The sequence below is a fragment of the Bubalus kerabau genome, chromosome 5 (assembly GCF_029407905.1).
Source record: "Bubalus kerabau isolate K-KA32 ecotype Philippines breed swamp buffalo chromosome 5, PCC_UOA_SB_1v2, whole genome shotgun sequence".
Classification (NCBI taxonomy): Eukaryota; Metazoa; Chordata; class Mammalia; order Artiodactyla; family Bovidae; genus Bubalus; species Bubalus kerabau.
The window spans coordinates 121,231,967-121,253,602 of record NC_073628.1 but is presented as its reverse complement, the minus strand read 5'-3'; the positions used below and the strand labels follow the sequence as shown (position 1 = coordinate 121,253,602).

General features: G+C 40.0%; 1 protein-coding gene across 3 annotated transcripts; it reads left to right on the top strand.

Annotated features, from left to right (window-relative positions):
* Positions 1 to 32: 32 nt before the first annotated feature.
* Positions 33 to 21,261, top strand: IVNS1ABP (influenza virus NS1A binding protein). Of its 3 annotated transcripts, XM_055582947.1 has the most exons (16): positions 33 to 442; positions 1,746 to 1,851; positions 7,396 to 7,618; positions 8,574 to 8,702; positions 8,920 to 9,089; positions 9,215 to 9,290; positions 10,645 to 10,818; positions 11,150 to 11,275; positions 12,648 to 12,755; positions 16,829 to 16,958; positions 17,186 to 17,410; positions 17,860 to 17,981; positions 18,078 to 18,204; positions 18,300 to 18,431; positions 18,551 to 18,724; positions 19,850 to 21,261. In XM_055582947.1, the coding sequence occupies exons 4-16, from the start codon at positions 8,592 to 8,594 to the stop codon at positions 20,101 to 20,103; spliced, it is 1,929 nt and encodes a 642-aa protein (XP_055438922.1). In that variant the 5' UTR covers positions 33 to 442; positions 1,746 to 1,851; positions 7,396 to 7,618; positions 8,574 to 8,591; the 3' UTR covers positions 20,104 to 21,261. The 3 variants fall into 3 exon arrangements, with proteins under 3 accessions (XP_055438922.1, XP_055438921.1, XP_055438923.1); XM_055582946.1 differs by lacking the exon at positions 1,746 to 1,851; XM_055582948.1 differs by lacking the exons at positions 1,746 to 1,851; positions 8,920 to 9,089.
* Positions 21,262 to 21,636: the final 375 nt, after the last annotated feature.

The window sequence follows — 21,636 nt, the reverse complement described above, 5'->3', positions numbered from 1 at the left end:
GGGCGATATTGCTGCGCTCGCCGGTCATTTGTCGGCTCTCCAGCCGGAAGCGTCGGGGAGGCGTTGGCGGCTGCGGAGACCGCGGCGAAGGCGGTGCACGTGGTGACGTGCTACGGGGGTGCGGCGCGCGCGGGCCGCCGCGGCGGCAGTGTCTCCGGGACGCGCGTGGAGGGCGGTCGCTCGGGGCTTCTGTGCAGAGTTTCGCCGCCTGCGGTTCCAGCGCGGCTGTGCCAGCGAGCGAGCGAGCAGGTCTCGGCGAATTCCCGGTGCGCTCCCGGCCTCACAGACTCCAAGGGGCTGTGCGCTCGTCCCCTCCTCGCTCGGTCACTCCCTCCTTCGCGGCCTCGAGGCGCTTTCGGTTGGGCCGATTCCCGCCCGCTTCCTCCTACTCCCCGTTGAAGCTCCAGAGATGAGTTTTTTCATCTCTTTAGAGATGAACCAGGTAATCTGCGCTGGTCCCACTGACGAGGCGGGGGAGGAAGGGCAGGCTGACTCCGAGCTGGCGCATGGAGCGGGCGGCTGGGGTTTGAGGGTGGGAGGCGCGGAGCGGTGCGGGATCCCCGGGGTGCAGGACACGGCAAGTCGCCGCAGCCGCTGCTCTTTGTGGACGAGGAGCCGGCGCCGCGCGGACCCCGCGCTCCAGGCGCTGCCGTGGTTGTCAGGTCGCGTCAGCGGCCAAAGGCGGGTGGCGGGCCGCCTCGGAGAGCTCTGCGGCCGAAGAAGCAGGGCGGGAGGGACGAGAAGTTTTGGGTTGAGGGGGTCCTCGAGGGGCCTGGGTCAAGACCTTCCGGAAGGAGGGCGCGGGAATCTCCGTTTCTGCTGTCAGGAACCCCGCCTAGTGTGTGTGTGTGGGGTGTCTGCCCCGGGTCTGGATTCTCTCCTCTGAGCCCTCGCAAGACCTGGCGACTGTGGGCGGGGAGCCTGCCCAGGGCCCAGTCGGTGCTCCCGGGTCTGGGGTAGGGTGGCACCGCGCTCCCGATCGCCGTGGGCCGCGGGGTCCTTTGTTCCCGCTCCACGTTGCCCGCTTTTCTTGCCAAGCGCGGGGAGAAGGGGGCGGGAGGAGGGAGGGAGCTGCTGCCCTGACGTGTCGGCGCTGAATGACTGCGGGCCGGGCCAATCCCGGGCGGGGGTGTGCAGACGCTGGGCGCCTTGCCTCCAGGCCTTCGGAGTGGTCTCCGACCGAGCCGCGCTAGGATGAAGGCCTGGGACTGCAGGGCTCTCCAGACAGTCACTCTGGGGCCCTCGCCGCTTTGTTTCCCATCCCCGTCGCACCCCCGCACCACCCCCCGAAAAAAAATCAGCAGAGAGGTTTGTTCTTTTTCCGTCGTCCTGCGCATTTTGCGTAGCGACTCTGGTTGTAAACTCCTGATGGTTAGAAAGTATCAGGCAGTAGGATCAGATTGAGGGTTAGCCCTAGGGAAACTTGAACCACAAATACTTTAGAAATTTTACTTTTCCCCCAATACAAATTAGATCTATTGTTTGAGGCCGCTGCCGTTTCAAAAACTAGTAAGTAGAAATCGTAGAAATCAGAGGCCTATTAAAGGATTTATTTTGTTACCCAGTATCTGTTGTCAGTGATGGAGGGCTGGAACACCCTGGCATCAAGCTGTTCTTTGAGGACTGTGTGTGTGGTGACCTTCTGTCCACTAGTAAACAACAACTCGGCAGGCGTAGTACTACTCTAAACAGTTCAAGTGTAGCAGGGACTAGACTGAGACAATATTTTCTTTCAATTATTCTAGCACTGGCGGTTAAGGAAAAGAAAATATTGATGAACAGCTTTAGGCATAATCATGCTGAAACTTCTGAAAGATGCTGAAGGAGCAGTCATTATTTGTGTATCAGAAGGTGAGGCGTACACTATTTAGAATTGGGTTGCGAATACCATAATTTAATACCAGCTGGCAGGCTACTTGTCAAATGTCTGTAATTTGTAGTGAGAGAGAAAACTGAACTAGCATCACTGACCTAAAAGAGACCCAGAATGATTTTCCTCTGTATTTTCCTAATATTTGAAATCTGTCATTAATTAATACATATTAATTTCTTAATTTATCTTAACTTATAGTTCTGTTTTTCCACCTCTTGCCCTCAAAACAGCGTTCCAGGTTTGGGTTTTAAATTAGTGTCTTTTTGCTACTTACTTTGGAGTGGGGTTTTGTTTTTTCTTGCTTGAAGAATGTTTTAGGTGGCAGTTGAATATGTTTTGCAAATAAGTGTTCTGGTTTTTTATTGTAAAATGTTTTTCTCTTGGGGAACTGTCTTAATCATTGACGTTAGATGAAGTACTCCTAAAAATCATTTCATTGACTTTTCAACGTTATGGTCGTATACCCAAATCTACAAGAAGGTTGGGAATCTCCCTATCTTGTGCTTGGGAGTGTAAATGGAAGAATTAACGAATAAGGGAGTGATTTCTGTTTTCTGTCAGAATCACAGAAAATACATTCTTATATTCACTGGTGAACTTTAATTTGTTGTTGCTCTTGAGTCGCTAAGTCTTGTCTGACTCTGCGACCCCATGGACTGCAGCATGCCAGGCTTCCCTGTCCTTCACTATCTCCTGGAGTTTGCTCAGACTCACGTCCATTGAGTCAGTGACACTATCTAACCATCTCATCCTCTGCCACCTTTAAGTAGAAATTTTAATTACCACCTTGTAAATGATTTCAAAACCTACACCACACTATCCTTAACACTTTTGGCATCAACCTGGATGCCCAACAGATGCATCAGCTGTATAAATATCCCAAAGCAAATTCTTCTTTTCCTTCCCGACTTTAAGCATGCAGTAAACTAAAAATGTCTGTTATGCTTTTTGAGTTCTAAGTTTGATATTGAGTTTTATAATGATGCCAAATATCTTCTCTAAAATATCATTGTTGCCTTAGTAGGATAAATAAGGGTATAATAATTTCCATGTTTTTTACGCATTCCTCCAGACCACCTCCACGTTTCTGCTAGTATCTTGTGCCTCTGTGCTAAAAATTCTGCTCTGTCTAAATCATCTTAATATTGATCTCTTACTTCCTCTCCTACTATTTACCATATGCATCCTGCAAACTGCAGTCTGTTGAAACAGACATTGTTGCAGTTTCTGGAATATTTGTGCTTTCCCATCTTTTCCCTCTTTTGTGTGAACTGTTTTCACTGCTTGGCTTGTCTCTCTTTCTGATTGGTCCGTGGAGTGTGCGAGGCTGGGGAATGGAGTTTGCTCTCTTGTGTCATGAGCATCGCATTCCAAACTGTGTCTGCCATCTGTTTGGAGCCATAAGTGTATGTGGGATGTAAGAACTACAGAGCAACGAGGTTGATGGCATGGAGTGGGTGAGTGAGTCTGGTGAGTTTTGGTGTATATAGATGGATCATTTCAGATATTGGGAATCTATAACTTCTAGTTTTAAAAAGATTTGTAGATTTTCTTTGTATTCTAAAGTCTGTTCTTTAAGTTGGCTACCCTCAAAAGATTGCCTTGAAGCTTAAATAAGCTTGTAATTTGCCTTGAGGTTTTTTTAGGATGCTTTAAAAGTTTGATGGTAACATTTTATCTTATTCTTACTGAAAGCCCAAGAATGTTGAGGGAGATCTATGGCTTTTTTTTTTTAACTTTTCTTTGATAAGGCTTACTGAATTGTATTTGGGTTAAGCTAATCTTTGGGGGAGCTTTGGTAACATGTGAACTCCTGGGTTTTACTAAAGCAGTTTAATTATTTATATATGAGTCGTCTGTCTCTCTTTCCTTGCACTGACCAAATTAAGAAACTGCAGTGTATTTACCAGAATATATTGTACTTGACTTCAGTTTTCATTTTAAAAGTGGATTTGTCAAATGTATTTTTTAAATATCAAATAAAATTCTAAATTTTATACTTTTCTATAAGCCTGGGATGTTGGAGCTTTTGCCTTGGCTTTTCAAATATATAAAAAAAAATTCTCCCCTTCTCCCCACATACTTGTTCCATCGAGTTTCATAGACCAGATGAAGATCTATGAATTTTTGGAAAGGCTTAAAAGTTAGTTTGCCCATGCTGACTTCAGTGAAAGTGAATGTGAACTTTGAAAGACACGGTTTTTTGCAGGCAGAAGTTGATGTGACCTCCTCCAGTTTGGGGGTGGCTGAAAGAAGGGACACACAGTGAGGCCACAGTAATTAAGTTTGTTGCATTAATTCAAATGTCAAGTGAACTTGAATTAGCTTTTGAAATCAAGTAGGGTTGTACTAATCACAAACATCAAAGAGATGAGGTTCATATTGAGACTTTGCTTTACTAGAATATCACCTAGTACTACCCTGGTGGCTCAGATGGTAAAGAACCCACATGCAATGTGGGAGACCTGGGTTTGATCCATGGGTTGGGAATATCTCCTGGAGGAGGGAATAGCAACCTACTCCAGTATTCTTGCCTGGAAAACGTCATTCTTCTCTGGACAGAAGAACCTGGCGGGCTACAGTCTGTGGGGTCGCAAAGAGTCGGACATGACTCAACGACTAAACACGCACTAATGTAGTAGCGCACTATTGCAAAACTAATAACATTGTACAAATGTGCATGGCAAGAGTTGCTCCAGATTTTCTCCAGTGACGTGAAAGTTACTCAGCCATGTCTGACTCTTTGCAACCCTGTAGACTCAGCCATGGAACTCTCTAGGCCAGAATACTGGAGTGGGTAGTCTATCTCTTCTCCAGTGGATCTTCCCAACCCAGGAATCAAACCAGGGTCTCCTGCATTGCACGCGGATTCTTTACCAGCTGAGTCACAAGGGAAGCCCAAGAACACTGGAGTGGGTAGCCTTTCCTTTCTCCAGGGGATCTTCCCAACCCGGGAATTGAATCGGGGTGTCCCACGTAGCAGGCGGATTCTTTACCAACTGAGCTATTTTCTCCCAAAGGACTAAAGTGATTTTTAACCATCTAGGTTTCTGTTGTTGTTTTCCAAGATGAATTTTAGGTAGAACTTGGACGTTATCAAATATACCCTCAGAGATCCTGTGAGTGTGATTGCACAGCACTGTGATAAAGCAGTCACATGAGTTTTTTGGTTTCTCAGTACATATAAGAGTTATGTTTATAGAATACTTGGGTCTGTTAAGTGTCCAAAGCATTATCTTTAAAAACAACTTAAATACCTTAATTTAAAAATACTTGATTGCTGAAAAATGCTGACCATCATCTGACAATGCAGGGTTGCCACAAACCTTCAATTTGGAGGGGTTGGTAGGGGTGGGGGGGAGCAGTGTTTGTCAAGTACAGTACTTTGGTGGTTTAGTCACTCAGTCGTGTCCGACTCTTTGCAACCCCATGCACTGTAGCCCACCAGGCTTTTCTGTCCATGGGAGTCATGGCAAGAATACTGAAGTGGGTTGCTATGCCCGCCTCCAGATCTTCCCGACCCAGGAGTCAAACCCCAGTCTCCTGCCTTATAGGCAGATTCCTTACCATCTGAGCCACAAGGGAAGCCCACAATACAGCCCAGTGAAGTGCAGTAAAGCCAGGTGTCTGTGTATAGATGCCATTTTTTAATTCTTGATTAAATCAAGGTTAGTTTACAAAGAAATACTGAATAAAACCAGTCAAGGCGTAAAATACTTACAAATCTCCATTTGTGTTTTGTTTCTGAGAGGGCATACACTTAAATCATTTCTAACATAACTTGCGTAGAAAGGTTCCTCCCTTTCACCCTTGCATAGATTTTCCTAACTTGGGCTAGGTCTTGGCTGGAAATGTTTAAGGTTTCTTTTAGATAGTGTGTTCTCTCTGTACATAGAATTAAGAAGAGCTGAATTAACTAATCTAGATGCAAGTGAACAGCAGAGGAAATCAGTATTACACGATGGTGTGAAATAGTTTCATTGCAGGTATAAGCATTGACAACAGTCCCAACTAGGGTCCGAATACTCAGGTTTCTTTGAGATAAAATCTAAGCTATGGAGAAACCAGTGAAGGCATACAGGATTCAGGTTGTGCTACTGTTGAACTTAATATGGTAATTTGTTGAAATAGAACTGGATTAGCCTTTAAGTGGGTTCTGGGGTAAGAGACCATTCATATTAACATAATTGTTTGAGTTGTGGGTTTGATTGATGTATAAGAATCCAGGTGATTTTAAGATTTCCATTTTTAAAAGTATGCACATCTTTCAAATAATTTATTTAGTTCTGGTTTGCAGAATTAGACACTGGTATAATAGCAGTTCAGGTAATTAGCTTCCCTGGTGGCTCAGAGGGTAAAGCATCTGCCTACAATGCCAGAGACCCGGGTTCGATCCCTGGGTCAGGAAGATTCCCCTGGAGAAGGAAATGGCAACCCACTCCAACCCACTGAGAAGCCTGGTAGGCTACAGTCCATGGGGTCGCAAAGAGTTGGACACAACTGAGCGACTTCACTTCACTTCTTCAGGTAATTAAAAAAATAAGAACCAGCTGACTTTGACACTTTAGTTAATGGTGTGAAAATAAGGGGGAAAGAGAAGGTAGGAGGATTGAGTGTGATTTCCTTGCAGATTTGATTTGAACTATAACTTTCTGTTGGTAGTTTATTACTGTATATGAGAAAAAATGATCACATAAAGCACAGACATTAATATTTTCCATTTTGTTTATTTAGTTTGTTTCAACAAATTACTTATCTTTATACAGGTTTCTAGGCTACTTGTTTTGCGGGGGGTGGGGGGAGGGGGCGGGCGGGTGACTGGCCGTGGTGGGAAGGATACAAAGATAAACAAGACAGAGGCTCTGCTTTCAAGGGACCTTGAATCATGGAAGATAAGCAGGTACACAGCCCAGAATAGACCAGCTGGAAGATCACACAAACACTTTCAGAGAGGGTGCAGTATGTGGAGGATGGAGAGAAACTATGTTCTCAGCTGGGGGGGTCTGGTGGGGGATCTATGAAGGTAAGATGTCATCTGCAGAGGCTGTGTTAAGGGTATTCCAAGAAAATAAAACTTGAACAAAGGTACAGAGATGAGGAAGTATGCAGAAGCATGTTTGGGAAACAGTGTATCTGGTTTGACTGTAACATTGTATACACGTCTGGAAATAATGAAAGTTACTGCTGGCTGGTGAAAGCAGACAGATCATGTGTTTGTGTATTAATTAGAATCTCACAGTAACAAATATTAGAATTAACCAATATTTACATTTGTTCTTGTATATCTCACTTAAATGATAAGTTACTAGCTCCTGCCCTCTGGGGAGAGTTGTTTTTTTTTTTTTAATCACCTGAGTGGTTGCAAGTTAAATGAAAATATTTATGTATAGTTACATTTGTATTATTTTCTGTATTGTGCCATTTATCTTGAAATGTCTTTAAGATCAGGACTTAGCATGATCTGCCTAGATCAATTACATTCTTTGATCATTCTGAATATCCAAAAATTTTCATTATTACAGATTATGATGCATGATTATCACAGAAGAAATTCGTGTCTATAGCTTTAAAGGACTTGATTACATCATTTTCAAGCCTGATAGTTTTGGAATCACCATTAGAGCTTAAGACTCCTCTGCCTTCACTTCAACCACCTGTCTTCATACCTCGCCGAAGTGCTGAGTTTCCTTTGTCCGTGGATTATTTAAAGCATCCCAGAAATAACAGTTCTCACCAGTATAGCAGGTAAGTGAATATTCAGTGGTCAGTGCACACATTTTTTTTTCCTAAAGACTGTGCCAAGTACACCAGCATCCTTGCATAATTTTTTTAAAAGGCAGAGAAGTCAATAGTATTTGTAGAAAAAAAACCTTTTTTCTATTATTTTCTGTAAACTGTTTTGAATTTAAATAAATCACTTACTTCAAACTGAACCCTTCTTTTACCACTTTTTGATGATGTATTTTGTGTAGCCATTAGTCCATTTGTTCACAGGAAAAAGTGAAATGAAAAATTTTTTAAAGAACATACATTTCTAACATGTATTGTTATGAGACAAGTAGTTTAGAATAAATGAAACATGGAAAGGGAACAGAATTTTTTAAACTATTTTAATTTTATTGGCATATAGTCAGTTTACAATGTTGTTAGTTTCAGGTGTACAGCAAAGTGATTCAGTTATACATACACATATGTTTTCTTTTTTAGATTCTTTTCTCCTATGGGTTATCATAGAATATTGAGTAGAGCAAAGGGAACAGAATTAAGTTAGTCTTATATCAGTTTTTCTCATTTGTGAGTAAAGGAGTGACTGTAGCCCTAATCCAAGGAATCTGTATGTAATGACCACTTCACATCCTTCCAGACTTTTCAGTTGCTTGTTGTATGGATTTGGGGAGGGCTTGGTTTCCATTTTCTTCCCCTTCACAGTGTGTGTACTAATAGAAACCTGGCCAAAATTGCTAGGATATCATACCACTACTGTACGAATTCCTAAAAAGACTTAGGACCAAAGTATAGGGGTACAAAGGCTTGGACACTCAGAGCCAGCGTTGTTTTAGCAATGTTCTTGTGTGATAAATTTATATGTATTGTTGATAGGATGGAATTTGAAAATTAAAGATACTGTATTACTTTTCAAAATGTTATAAAAATCACCATTTATAAGTAAAAATAACTTGGCTTTATTTCTGCCCTTTAGCTAAATTTAAAAGGAAAAATGATTCCCAATGGATATTTAATGTTCGAAGATGAAAATTTCATTGAATCTTCTGTTGCCAAATTGAATGCCCTGAGGAAAAGTGGGCAGTTCTGTGATGTTCGACTTCAGGTATTTAAAACTTAATTGGAAACTTACAGAACTGATCTTTCATTACTGAAAACCGTATGTTCCTGGATTGACTTATTTTCTTTCTCATAAGAGGCATTTAATGAAATAAATTTAAAAGGCAATGATTTACCTAGAAACGTAAGATGAAGGATACGATGTAGTAATTAGAGAAATACATAGTCCACAGTGCTTCTAATTTTAATGCCTGATGTTGCAGGTCTGTGGCCATGAGATGTTAGCACACAGAGCAGTCCTGGCCTGCTGCAGTCCCTATTTATTTGAAATCTTTAATAGTGACAGTGATCCTCACCGAGTTTCTCATGTTAAGTTTGATGATCTCAATCCGGAAGCTGTTGAAGTCTTGTTGAATTATGCCTACACTGCTCAGTAAGTTCTCTGAAGTACATCATATAACTAGGAAATGAAATTCCAAGTCCCTCTAAATTTATTTAAGAATCTGTGTTTTAAGGCCATGGTATGATAAATGATACAGAACCTTTTTTTTCCAAAAGGTTGAAAGCTGATAAGGAATTAGTCAAAGATGTTTATTCTGCAGCAAAAAAGCTGAAGATGGACCGTGTAAAGCAGGTAGAGTAAAAGAAGTAATATACAAGGAGTAATGTTACTAGGGGGTCTTACTTTATATAATTAGTTTGTATAATTTGTCATAAGACATCTGTTGGTCTCAAGAACTTGAAAATATCCCCTTTTCCTCCCTAGAGATGTGAGTATGTATATAATTTTAACTGTTTAGCTATAGTAATGGTCACACTTCCTCTTAGATAATTCAAGCTACAGTCTTGCTCTTTCAATAGCCTTCTCTGGTGGGGTATCCATGTCAGTCTCTGATAACATGAATTAAAACAGTCTTGATAGTTCTCAGTTAATCATATAATTCATACCCTTAATTCTTGATTCTTCTACATTTCTCAGTTCTTCTTTAGAAGTTTTCTTTCTAGAATTTAATGCCACTGAGAAGTGGCATTAATAATTTATAGAAGAAAAAAAGCTTTTAATCCTGTAGTTTAGGGGTCAGTAAACTGCAAGCCTTAGGCCAGCTGCCTGGTTTTATAAAGTTTTATTGTAACGGAGCTCTCCAGTACAGGTGGTCTATGGCTGCTTTCTACCTGCAGTGACAGAGTGGAATAGTTGTGAGAAAGTAAGGCCCACAAGCCTAAGCTGCTTACCATCTGGCCCCTTAGGAAGACGTTTTCCTGTTCCCCTCCTCTCATGTCATTCTGCTTAAAAACCCTTCTGTGCTTGTAGCACATGTCCTTCAGGTTAGCATTCCAGGTTCTCCCTAATTTAATTGCTATTCCTCCAAAATATTTCCTGATTTTCTTATCTTTTGTTCTAGCCAAACTAAACTGTTGCAGCATCTTGCCTAGTACCTATCTGCAGTCAACATCATTTCCCCTCTAGAGGCCAGTTCAGATAATTGCCTTTATGAAGCCTTGTCTGTCATTCTAGTGGGAGATACTTCTCTGAACATTTCATGTACATTTTCATAGCATTTCAATTTGTTGCATTTTAAACAACTTATGTATTTGTATGTTCTTCTTTGATGTTATTGTTTGTATACATGTATCCCTGGTGGCTCAGACAGTAAAAAATACGCCTGCAATGTGGGAGACCTGGGTTCGATCCCTGGGTTGGGAAGATCCCCTGGAGAAGGGAACAGCTACCCACTCTAGTTTTCTGGTTTGAAGAATTCCATGGACAGAGGATCTTGGCAGGCTACAGTCCATGGGGTCACTAAGAGTCAGACATGACTGATTGACTTTCACTTCATTTCATTCTTCCTACAGTTTAACTTGTTCTATTAAGGCAGTGAGTTTTTTTGATTGATTTTTATATTGTCTCATAGTACTTACAAGGAATATTAAATATTTGTTAAATAAAGTGTGTGTAAATGTTGACACTTTGTATTTTTTTCCCCAAGGTTTGTGGTGATTATTTACTATCTAGAATGGATGTTACCAGCTGCATCTCTTACCGAAATTTTGCAAGTTGTATGGGAGACTCACGTTTGTTGAATAAGGTTGATGCTTACATTCAGGAACATTTGTTACAAATTTCAGAAGAGGAAGAGTTTCTTAAACTTCCACGGCTAAAGGTAAAATATATAAAGATTAAAGATGTGAAGATAAATCTATAAAGAGATATAACTATTTAGTTCCAAGAATGCAATCTTTGTTCATGTTTCAAGCAAGTGAGTAATGATTATGAAAATGATGGTCCATTGAAGTGATGTTATTTTTAGCAGTGTAATGGTTTCCTGCCTACCTGTTTGTTTACTTTTCTTTCTTTGGCTACTGGTTTATAATTCTTATAAATTAGAATAAATGTATGGAGTGTAATTGGGCATCTGTGACCGCTTTGTTATGAAACAGAGAATCAAGAGACTCAACACTGATCCATGTCTCTCTGTTTTTTCCCCACTCTAGCTGGAGGTAATGCTTGAAGATAATGTTTGCTTGCCCAGTAATGGCAAACTGTACACAAAGGTAATCAACTGGGTGCAGCGTAGCATCTGGGAGAATGGAGACAGTCTGCAAGAGCTGATGGAAGAGGTTAGTTTTAAAGTAAATGGGACTCAACAGTTATTAAAAATAATTTTGCTATAACATGAAGGATTCCCTGTCACTTTTATTTTATAACAATGACCCTAAAGAATTTAAATTTTGCTATAGGTACCCCTAAGCTGAGAAACAGGGGGGGTGTCCAGGTGAGCTGAATGAACTGTTCAGTTTGGTCTTCTGCTTTTCTTTTTTTTATTTCTTTGCTTATTATGTGCTATTAACTTTCTTTAAAGTAGCATGTAATTTGCTTTAGACATGGGAGGTGGTACTGAAATTTTCTGTAGATTCTTAATTTTTCTTCACAGGTTTTTGCTTTAAATTTGACAAGTAGGTAAAAGCTTCTAATGGTTGTTCCTCCCCATTGATTTATCTCCCCATAGGTTTATTAACAAAACTAGGATACCCAAGACTGAAGAAACAAGAAGAATCCTCAAGTGTATTGACACGTAAAGAAGCAGCAGTCCTGCCCCAGTTCTCCTAAGAAAAATCCGCTGTGGGCAGAGAACGATGATGATTTAATGGTGTTTACTCCTTTACAGGATTCTTATCTTTAAAGCTTTGTGTCTTTCAATGGTGTTGTTCATACATAGAGTCACTCACTTAACTTGGGCTACTTTTTAAAAAATACACAAGGAAAAATCGACGGAGAAATGATGGGAATTAAACATGCAGGTGAAACAGTGGAGTTGACCTTGAGTTTATCCCTCCACTTAAGCCTTTCAGATACACGAAAGGCTTATTACCAAACCGGTTAGGCCTTTAGAAACGCGGTTATCATTATACTCTAAAAAGGCGAAGAGGTGATCTTTAAATTCTATCTGGTTTCCCACTTGAAAATCAGATGCATTAGCCATTTGTTTGCATCTGTTAAGGGAGGCAGCTGTGCAGGTTGTTTGAACTCTTGCATTTGTGTTTTTTTTTTAATCTCTTTTTTTGACATTGCCTGCAGGACAGAAATATGTTTATACATATTAGACCACTTATCTTCGAGGGTGTAAACCATATTTAGTACTTTATTGTAAATATGTACATTCTTTAAGAGTATATATATTGTACTGGTCCCTTTTTTTTTCTTAATGCTGTATTATGGAAGCTATGAAAAAAAATGAAGATTTCTTTCAAGCCAACCAAGCCAAGGACTCTTCAGCCAGTATTAGAAGATTCTGTATCTTATTTTTTATTTTTATTTTTTTTATTTTTACCACCATGACATGTTTTCTTTACTTTGGGGATCCTGCCAGAGTAAGATGTCAAGAATTCAAGAAGCACACTGGAGGTTACCGTGAGGCGTGGTGTGATCTGCATACTAGTGGAGTAGCCATGGAGACAGTAGCCACATGGGTGTTCTGTTGCTGTTTTGCAGGTTCAAACCTTGTACTACTCAGCTGATCACAAGCTGCTTGATGGGAACCTACTAGATGGACAGGCTGAGGTGTTTGGCAGTGATGATGACCACATTCAGTTTGTGCAGGTACACAATGCACATCTGAGGTAACCTCAGGTTAAAGTTTGATTAGAGCCTTTTATAGTATACCTAAATTTTCCTTTAATAAAGGAAAGTGAAAGAACGTCATTGGTATAACTGGACAGAAACATTTGCGGGAGAAAAACCGGCCTATCTTTCTTAGCATTACTATCACTTTTGCCACATAAAAAGAAATTAGCACAGCAAACTAGGAAACCCCATTTAAATTTTGTGTGTGTGTCTCGATCAAATAGGATTTGCAAATAGTAAGAAAAAGGGCCAATAAGATGAAGCAACATAGACATTCTTTGGTTTTTTGGTTGGACCATAAAAAATAGTTGTCAGAGGAATGACTGTTAAACCTAAGTTTTATAAATCCAGGTACAAACTTTTTTCGTTTATGGGTAAATAACAGAGAAAAGTGTACAGATCATAAGTGTCACATGGTAAACCCCTTGGTTTAAAAACTTCTTGGATGAAGAAGAGAAGATTCCGAGCATTCTGTAATCCTTCCTCTTGCGCGCGTCCCGGTCACTTGCCCTGCACCACCCCAAGGGGAGCCATTACCTGAACCTCTGAAGCTTTACCTTAGTTTGCCCATGTTTGAGATTTATGTGAATGGTTATATAGTATGTATTGTTTTTGTTTGGCCTTTAGCTCAGCATTGTATTTGTGAGGGGTGAACTATAAAGTAGGCTGAGTTGACCCAAATTAATGGATGTTTCCCTTTAGTAATTAAAAGGTAAATGGTCGACTCAGAAAACAACCTATATGGTGACGTTATTAGGTGTTCTGTGTCAGTAGTGGCTGAACATTTTTATTCTCACAGAAGTTTTTGGGTGTAAATTTGTGCATTCTGAACATTGAGGCTATCTTTCCCCTTGTCTCCAAACATCATAGGTTGACTTTTTTTTAAAGTACTCTTTCATCAGGCAGTAGTTGAATGCCTACTAAGTAGAAGGCCATGATGTTACCTAAGAGGGCCCCCAAATGTGTAAGAGACAGTTTCTGCTTCCAGGACCTTACAGGAGGAGGTAAATCAGAACAGACTAATAAGCATTACCTACAAAAGACATTCAGGGAGGGTGGAACAAGAGAGGAAAAACCAGGGAAATTTCACAATGGAGGCAACATTTGAGCAGTCTAAGGATAGAAGAGTTTGCAGATAGAGGTGTGTCAGGTAGCAAAGGATACCTGGACAAGGAGATTCTCTTGGAGTTGCAGGTCTCACAACTGGAAAAGTCAGTAAATATAGTCTGATTGGGGCTTCATACTTTATTCTACAAGTAGTGGGGGGCTTTCAAAGAATTTTAGACAAGGGAGTAGAGTGATCTGAACAAACAACATTTCACAACTTTAATAATAGTGAAAAACTGGGCAACAGTCCAGCAGCAGGCGGACTGGTCAAATTATGGTTTGTTTCCATACTGCCGAGATCTGTAAGTTCATTAGTCGTATTTTAGACAGTGAACTGGTAGGTGGCATTCTCTGGGTTGTGGAATTCCACCTGATTTTGGCGGGGGTGGGGGTGGGGTGGGGGTGGTTGTTTATCTTTTACTTACTAAAAGCATCAAATCCTTCTATTTTTATGACAGGTACAGAGGATAGAGGAAAGCTTGTGAGACCACTCTGTAGACTATTACAAGCAGTAGTAGTAGTTCAGGTTAAAAAAAAAAGATGATGAGCCTTGATTTGAGGAGAAGGGAAAAGGGTAGACTAGATGTTTCTAGTACTGCAAAGGTCCTTAGTAACTGTTTGGGAAAATCAAGGAAAAGGAAGAATTTGAGGGTGAGCAGGATCCTGACAAGTGTGACTCATTCAAAGGACGTGCCATGAATAGAGATAATGAAGTAAGAAGGAAGAGGAGACACTAGGCTTTAGAAATAGGAAGTGAGTTCGAGAAGTAGCCATTAGCCTCAGAGTGGTGTTCAAGCTAGCTAACATAGGAGAAAAAAGTCTGAAAGACTGAATTGTTGACTATGTTAAATCATACTCAGAGGGGATGTAAAAAGGTCAGGGGTTTCTCATCTACACTGGTTTTAAGGCAGCCACTCTGTAACCTTTAGTGGTTGTAATTTCCCAAAAGTTACTAAGGTTAAGAAACCCTTAGCTTGAGAAGTGATGGTGGCTGAAAAAGCCACCAGGGACCACCCCCTTGGGGAGGGGAGTTCAGAGGCAAAGTGTAGGCCAATGGGTGTGCTGATGGGAAGAGCTGATATGGGAAAGTTTGAAGATAAAGGAAAGAATTAGGTTTGAAAATGTCTGGAGTTGACCAGCATTTCTGTATAAGGCTTGTAGTTAATAACACTGAGTAGTCATCCTTGTTACCATGCTTTTTTCTTTCACATTGATTTTTCTCTCAAAGCCATACATTAGAACCGTTTTCTTAACTGCAGTAAAAACCATCATCTTGTGTTACTTTGGCTTCCTTTTTCCCACAGATTGGGATAGGGTTTTATGTACCTTGTAACTGCTATTAGCAGAGGATACAAACAAGACTATCATAGTATAAAAGAGTGGCTTTATACTCAGAATTCCTAATTTTTATTGTTTTATTGCCTTAGGCATTGTATATCTTCTGATTTTCAGTGTTTTTGTCTATCAGATGGATAAGTGTATTGCCCTTCCTGAATTAAAAAAGATGATGTGAATAAAGTACCCAATAATACCTGGGTACATAATGTGTAAATGGAATTTGATAAAAACCATTACCATGATACATTCTCTGTCTTCTCTCAAAATAGCCTCTTATACTGCAACCACATTTGCTGAATTGCCCACACCAAACTTGATAGTTTTTTCCCAGCTTCAAGTAGCTACCAGAATCTTTTTCTCTATTGTCACATGTCCTTCTTCTTCTACTCTAAAGAGAAATTTCCTTTAGAGATCCTACCTACCCATGTGGCTCTGGCCCTGGGGACCAAAATAGATGAGCAAACTTGGCCAGGTATTGAAGGTGGTACCTGTTCATTCAGCAGGCACTTCCTGCCAGGGTAGTCTTGATTCTTCTGATGCCTTGTGATCATATTCCTTAGAAGTATTTAGGGCTCAAGAAATTTGAAGAAAACCATCAAAGGGAACTCGTACACTAGGGCACAGTGTAATCATAGTCATTTGGAAATTTGCAGCTTTGCCCATTTCTCCCTCTTTTATGTTCCTGTGTATTCCTTTATGAATGTTTGATTCTGTTAGTGTTACTGCTTTATTAATTTCTGAGTACCATTTTTTACTTTTGTGTTTTGATGTAGTTTTAACTTGTCTCGGCTTCCCTGGTAGCTCAGATGGTAAAGAATCTGCCTGTAATGTGGGAGACCTGGGTTCAAATCCTGGGTTGGAAGATCCCCTGGAGAAGGGAGTGGCAACCCACTCCAGTATTCTTGCTGGAAAATTCCATGGACAGAGGAGCCTGGTGGGGTCATGTGTCCATGGGGTCACAAAGAGTCGGACACAACTGAACGACTCATACTTTTACTTGTCTAAAAAACCACTCTATAATATCTTTAGGGCAATCCTAAAGAAATACAGTTGTAAATGTTTCTTGTAGTTGCCACTTTTTTCCTATAAAATAACTTTCAGAGATTGGATGGATATGTCTGCTCACTTTTTGCTAACATTGTATGAAGGATGATACCAGTACATATGATTTAGTTAAGTTTAGCAGTTTCATGGAGATAGTGAGTTAAATGTGTTCTCTTAGTTAATTCTTGCTATTTTAGATTTATAACATATTTCGGGAGGTTCTATACTTATTTATGTGGATTATGAGGGAGGAGGTTCCTTTTGTTCTTCCCTTGAGTACTTTGCTACTTGATCTGCAATTTTTTTTTCATTGTTGAACTTGAGCTTTTTCTTGATCAGGGTAGGTACAGTTGTTTCCTTATCAAGTGGAGGTGGAAGAATGCCAGTGACACGTGTCAGCCAGAAAGTGTTGGTTTGTGTTCAGTCTAGGTGTGCTGTAAATGTCATGCGTAAGTGAAGGGTATGAAGTGTTTTTTCAGTGTTGTGGACTAGCTCAGGAGCAAAGGTACACCAGGTATGGTCTTTGGCTAGGTTTCTGTAGCTGCCTTTTGATTTTGCAGAAAAAGCCACCACGTGAGAATGGCCATAAGCAGATAAGTAGCGGTTCCATTGGATGTCTGTCTTCTCCAAATGCTACAATACAAAGCCCTAAGCATGAGTGGAAAATCGTTGCTTCGGAGAAGACGTCAAGTAAGTGTACTACACTTGTCAGATTGCCTTTGGTTTATTTCTTTTTAAGAAGGACTTTTAAGTTAGAACCATATCAAGTTGATTGAGGAAAAAATTCAGAAGCAACTAAATTTGGAAAAGAGTAACAGGTCATCCCTGTCTGGAGTCTGGAGTCCAATGCAGGATCACCACAGCAACCGAAAGTAATAAAAATTGCATCTTTAAACACAGAACTCTTGTGCTTACAGATAACACTTACTTGTGCCTGGCTGTACTGGACGGTATTTTCTGTGTCATTTTCCTTCATGGGCGAAACAGCCCACAGAGCTCACCAACAAGTACTCCAAAACTCATTAAAAGTTTAAGTTTTGAGATGCACCCAGATGAGCTCATAGAGAAGCCCATGTCTCCTATGCAGTATGCACGATCTGGTCTGGGGACAGCAGAGATGAATGGCAAACTCATAGCTGCAGGTAAGAACAGAAGGATGAGTGACTTAGCCAAAAGCTTTAACTGTCTAAGTCTCTTAAGCAAATGTTTACGCTTGCTAACGACGTGCACATTTCGGAAGACAAGGTTTAACATGCCTCCTTCTGTGGCATTCCCCTTGGCCACATTCTAAGATGGCAGACTCAGTACTGTTGTAGCGCCTCGTCTTCAAGTTAATGTCTGTCTCTAATTCCTTAAAAAACTATAAAGTAAGTAATTGTCTCCTAATTTTCAAGCCAAGATAAAGCAGTTTACTTACACTGATAATTTTGTCATTCAGCTCTAACAAGCACTTAGTTAAAATGGGGCCTTATTAAGTTTGTAGATGAAAATTCTTTTCCTCATTTTGTACAGATTACTTGAAACATTCTAGACCAGAAACCCTGGGCCAGTTTAATATTTTAAACATAACCGTTTGTGGTTCTTATACCAGGTGGCTATAACCGAGAGGAATGTCTTCGAACAGTTGAATGCTATGATCCACACACAGATCATTGGTCCTTTCTTGCTCCCATGAGGACACCAAGAGCACGATTTCAAATGGCCGTACTCATGGTAAGTATATTATTTTGCAGGAAGAAGCAGCCCACATTTAGCATTTTCTGCTAACTTCACAATGGCAGAAATGCTAATCTCTTGCTTTTGGCTTAGGGCCAGCTCTATGTGGTAGGTGGATCAAATGGTCACTCAGATGACCTGAGTTGTGGAGAGATGTACGATCCAAACATAGATGACTGGACTCCTGTTCCAGAATTGAGAACTAACCGTTGTAATGCAGGTAATACTTTTCTGCTGAGATAATCAAATACTTAAACTGTACTTAAGTATGATGATTAAGTTATCAATTTTTAACCGTATTTTATACTCACATAGGAGTGTGTGCTCTGAATGGGAAATTATACATCGTTGGTGGATCAGATCCATATGGTCAAAAAGGACTGAAAAATTGTGATGTATTTGATCCTATAACAAAGTCATGGACAAGCTGTGCGCCTCTTAACATTCGTAAGTTGATTTTCTTTTTAAGTTTTTTTTCCTTAAGACTTTGAGCCAGCGGTATGTGCAGTGCACACTTACAGTTTTGGGAGGTACAGTAATAGTTTTGGTTTGACTCGATCTTATAGGTAGACACCAGTCTGCAGTCTGTGAGCTTGGTGGTTATTTGTACATAATTGGAGGCGCAGAGTCTTGGAATTGTCTGAACACAGTAGAGCGTTACAACCCTGAAAACAACACCTGGACTTTAATTGCATCCATGAACGTGGCTAGGCGAGGAGCTGGAGTGGCTGTTCTTGACGGTGAGTGTTGGGATTTGGAGAGTTGAGGAATGGGTAGTGGCAAGAGTTTGTTTTAAAATTCCAAGAGAATGTCAGTAATAATTATGCACTGTTGTAATTAAGAGTTCAGAAGCAGCCATCGTTTCTGACACAGTGAAGGTTGGTGGTTTGTCTTTTAGAAGTTTCTAATAATCAGAGACTCGGTACTGGGTATATAGCATAAATATATTCACCTTCTTTCATAAATCATACTCCTGATGCATCATCTTGGAGTTTGAGTTTGTTTCTTTAGAGCAAGAATTTGTAAAACAAAGGAAATACAAATCATCTAGTTTACTCCATGCTGAATTGAAAGCAAAACAAGTCTTTCCAAATCATTTTATATAGATAGCTTTCTTTTCGCTTCCATTTTATTGATTTACATATTTATTTTGGAACAAAGCTTGTGGCTCTACTGGTAAGAGCCTAAGTGTGGAGGCACACCAGTGAGTAGCCCACTGTGCAGCCTTGGGCCTTGGGAGCCTTGTCAATTCTCTCATAAGTACATGGACACAGGTAGGCTAAGTGACAATCAGATGAGAAAATAAGGATTTTGAGAATCCCTAATAAAGTTTTTTCCCTAAGCTACAGAGAATATTTAATGCTAACATTTTATTTGAAAATAATTTAACAATTAACTGCCTATGTATATTTGAAAATAGTTCATTCGTTGCCTGTTTCCAAGAAGAAATTTCTGTAGCAAAACCATTTTATATAGTTGGAAAGGTCTAGAAAATGTTCAGTTATTTAAGCCTTCTTTCCTGTAATCTTCATTCCTGTGCACTGGACTAACAGAAAACTTCCAGCGCACTCTAGGCGAGTTGTCTAACTTCTGGGCTCTTCATTTCTTCATCTGATATGACAGTAATAGAAACCACCTCAGAGAACTGTTGTGAGAATTACATTTCCTTTAAATTGCCTGACTTACATGTGCAAATGGGTTTTTATCAATTTTATTCCATTGTATTCCCAGCTTCTAGGGAATGCTTGCCACATTTAGTTAGGATGAACGGGCTTTTCTACTGAGAACCACTGATTTTAGCAAAAGACAGATTTAAGGGTTTCTTTCTTAGCCTCTCCAGATTAACTTTGTCTCTTCTCTCTTAGGAAAACTGTTTGTAGGTGGTGGCTTTGATGGTTCTCATGCCATCAGTTGTGTGGAGATGTATGATCCAACTAGAAATGAGTGGAAGATGTTGGGAAACATGACTTCACCACGGAGCAATGCTGGGATTACAACTGTAGGGAACACAATTTTTGCAGTGGGAGGATTTGATGGCAATGAATTTCTGAATACGGTGGAAGTCTATAACGTTGAGTCAAATGAGTGGAGCCCCTATACCAAGATTTTCCAGTTTTAACAAATTGAAGACCCTTTCAAACTAACAGGCTTAGTGATGTAATTGTGTTTAGTAGAGGTACACTTTGTGAATAAGGAGGGTGGGTGGGTATAGATGTTGCTAACAGCAACACAAAGCTTTTGCATATTGCATATTATTAAACATGCTGTACATACTTTTTGTGTTTATTGGGAAAGGAATGCAAAGATGAAGGTCTGTTTTGTGTATTTTTAGGACTACTTTGGTTACTTTTTGGAAGTTGATATTGTAAAAGAATAAACCAAGAATTGATTGGGAACGTCATTTCAAGAAGTCCCCTCTCCTCCACATTTGTTTTGCCAGTTTGCACATTAAATGACTCTTTCTCCTCAAATGTGTATTATGGGGCAAGAGGGGTAGGGTAAGATATAGGCAGTTGGGTTGTTTTTCAAGGGCCCTTTTTCAGTAACTGGAACACTCTACAACAAAGAGACTTATTTAACTAGATGACAGTGACTATTTTTGTTTTTATTAAAAGGAAGCTTACATGCCTACCAAGGTTTAATCTTTTATGATTGCCTTTTTATAACTTTTTGTATTCTTAGCAGAGTACTTTCTTTACCTGTTGAAGTTAACATGTCGCAGGTTCAAATTACTGAAGCAGAGTGGCAGTCTTAAAAGTATGCAGTGAGGTGTTTTATACTCACAGAATACAAACTTCAGAACTTTTGCCTTAGCTACAGGTTTGTTTTTTTTTCGAGAATGCAATACCAATGTTTATTTGAATGGGGTTGCTGAACAGTAACATGGCTGTGATTTTTATTTGATACACTGTTTTTAAATACTTTGACTTCTTGGGGGTGTATTTTATATAGCAAAACACTCAATATTATATATAACAGTAAAGAACAGTGAAGTATTTTATCTTCTAAATAATTCCTATTTTTTATCATTAACAAAACAATCCTAAAGTAGCAGTCCTTGATTGTGGGAAAAAAATTACCTTAAACTGTACTGGGTTTATGAATGCAGCCTTATCAGACTATGTTTTTGTTCAGTTTGTCTATTCATATGGATAAATACTGGCTGGAGTGGTGACTTGGTATTGTGTGATGCTACACATATAACTTATGGTGCCAAAATTAGAACATCCTAATGCTTGCTGTTGATGCAGACGTATTAAAGGTACTTTGCAGGAAATCCTTGCACCATGGGATTACTCTCCAAAAGTTGTTTGTGTTCTTTTTCATTACTAAAAGTTTTGGGGGGTGATTTTTAAAATTTTTTTCCCAGTAACAATGAGCTTACGGTATTTGTGGGAAAATACTTAACCTGGTATCTTACATCTGAAATAAGGACTGTTGTTTGGGGGGGTTTTTTGTTTGTTTTTTGCTTCTCTCTGAGAAGGCAAAGAGGCACATGGGAATCTCATGAGCTAACTGGGACCATATGACTATCCAGTGTCTTAAGTTGGGTTAAGAAGAAAATTAGTTTTTTCCCCAAGTGTTCCACTGGTGCTTTGACACCTTAGTTCACTCCTCTGTTCCACAAAGAGCTACCAACAAAGGAAATCAG

What these genes read in the sequence shown, in the direction of transcription:
- IVNS1ABP (XM_055582946.1), top strand. Translation starts at nt 8,592, where the DNA reads ATGATTCCCAATGGATATTTAATGTTCGAAGATGAAAATTTCATTGAA. An exon ending in AGATGGACCGTGTAAAGCAG is followed by an intron (nt 9,291 to 10,644) that starts GTAGAGTAAAAG and finishes TTTTTCCCCAAG; the next exon opens with GTTTGTGGTGATTATTTACT. An exon ending in AACTAACCGTTGTAATGCAG is followed by an intron (nt 18,205 to 18,299) that starts GTAATACTTTTC and finishes ATACTCACATAG; the next exon opens with GAGTGTGTGCTCTGAATGGG.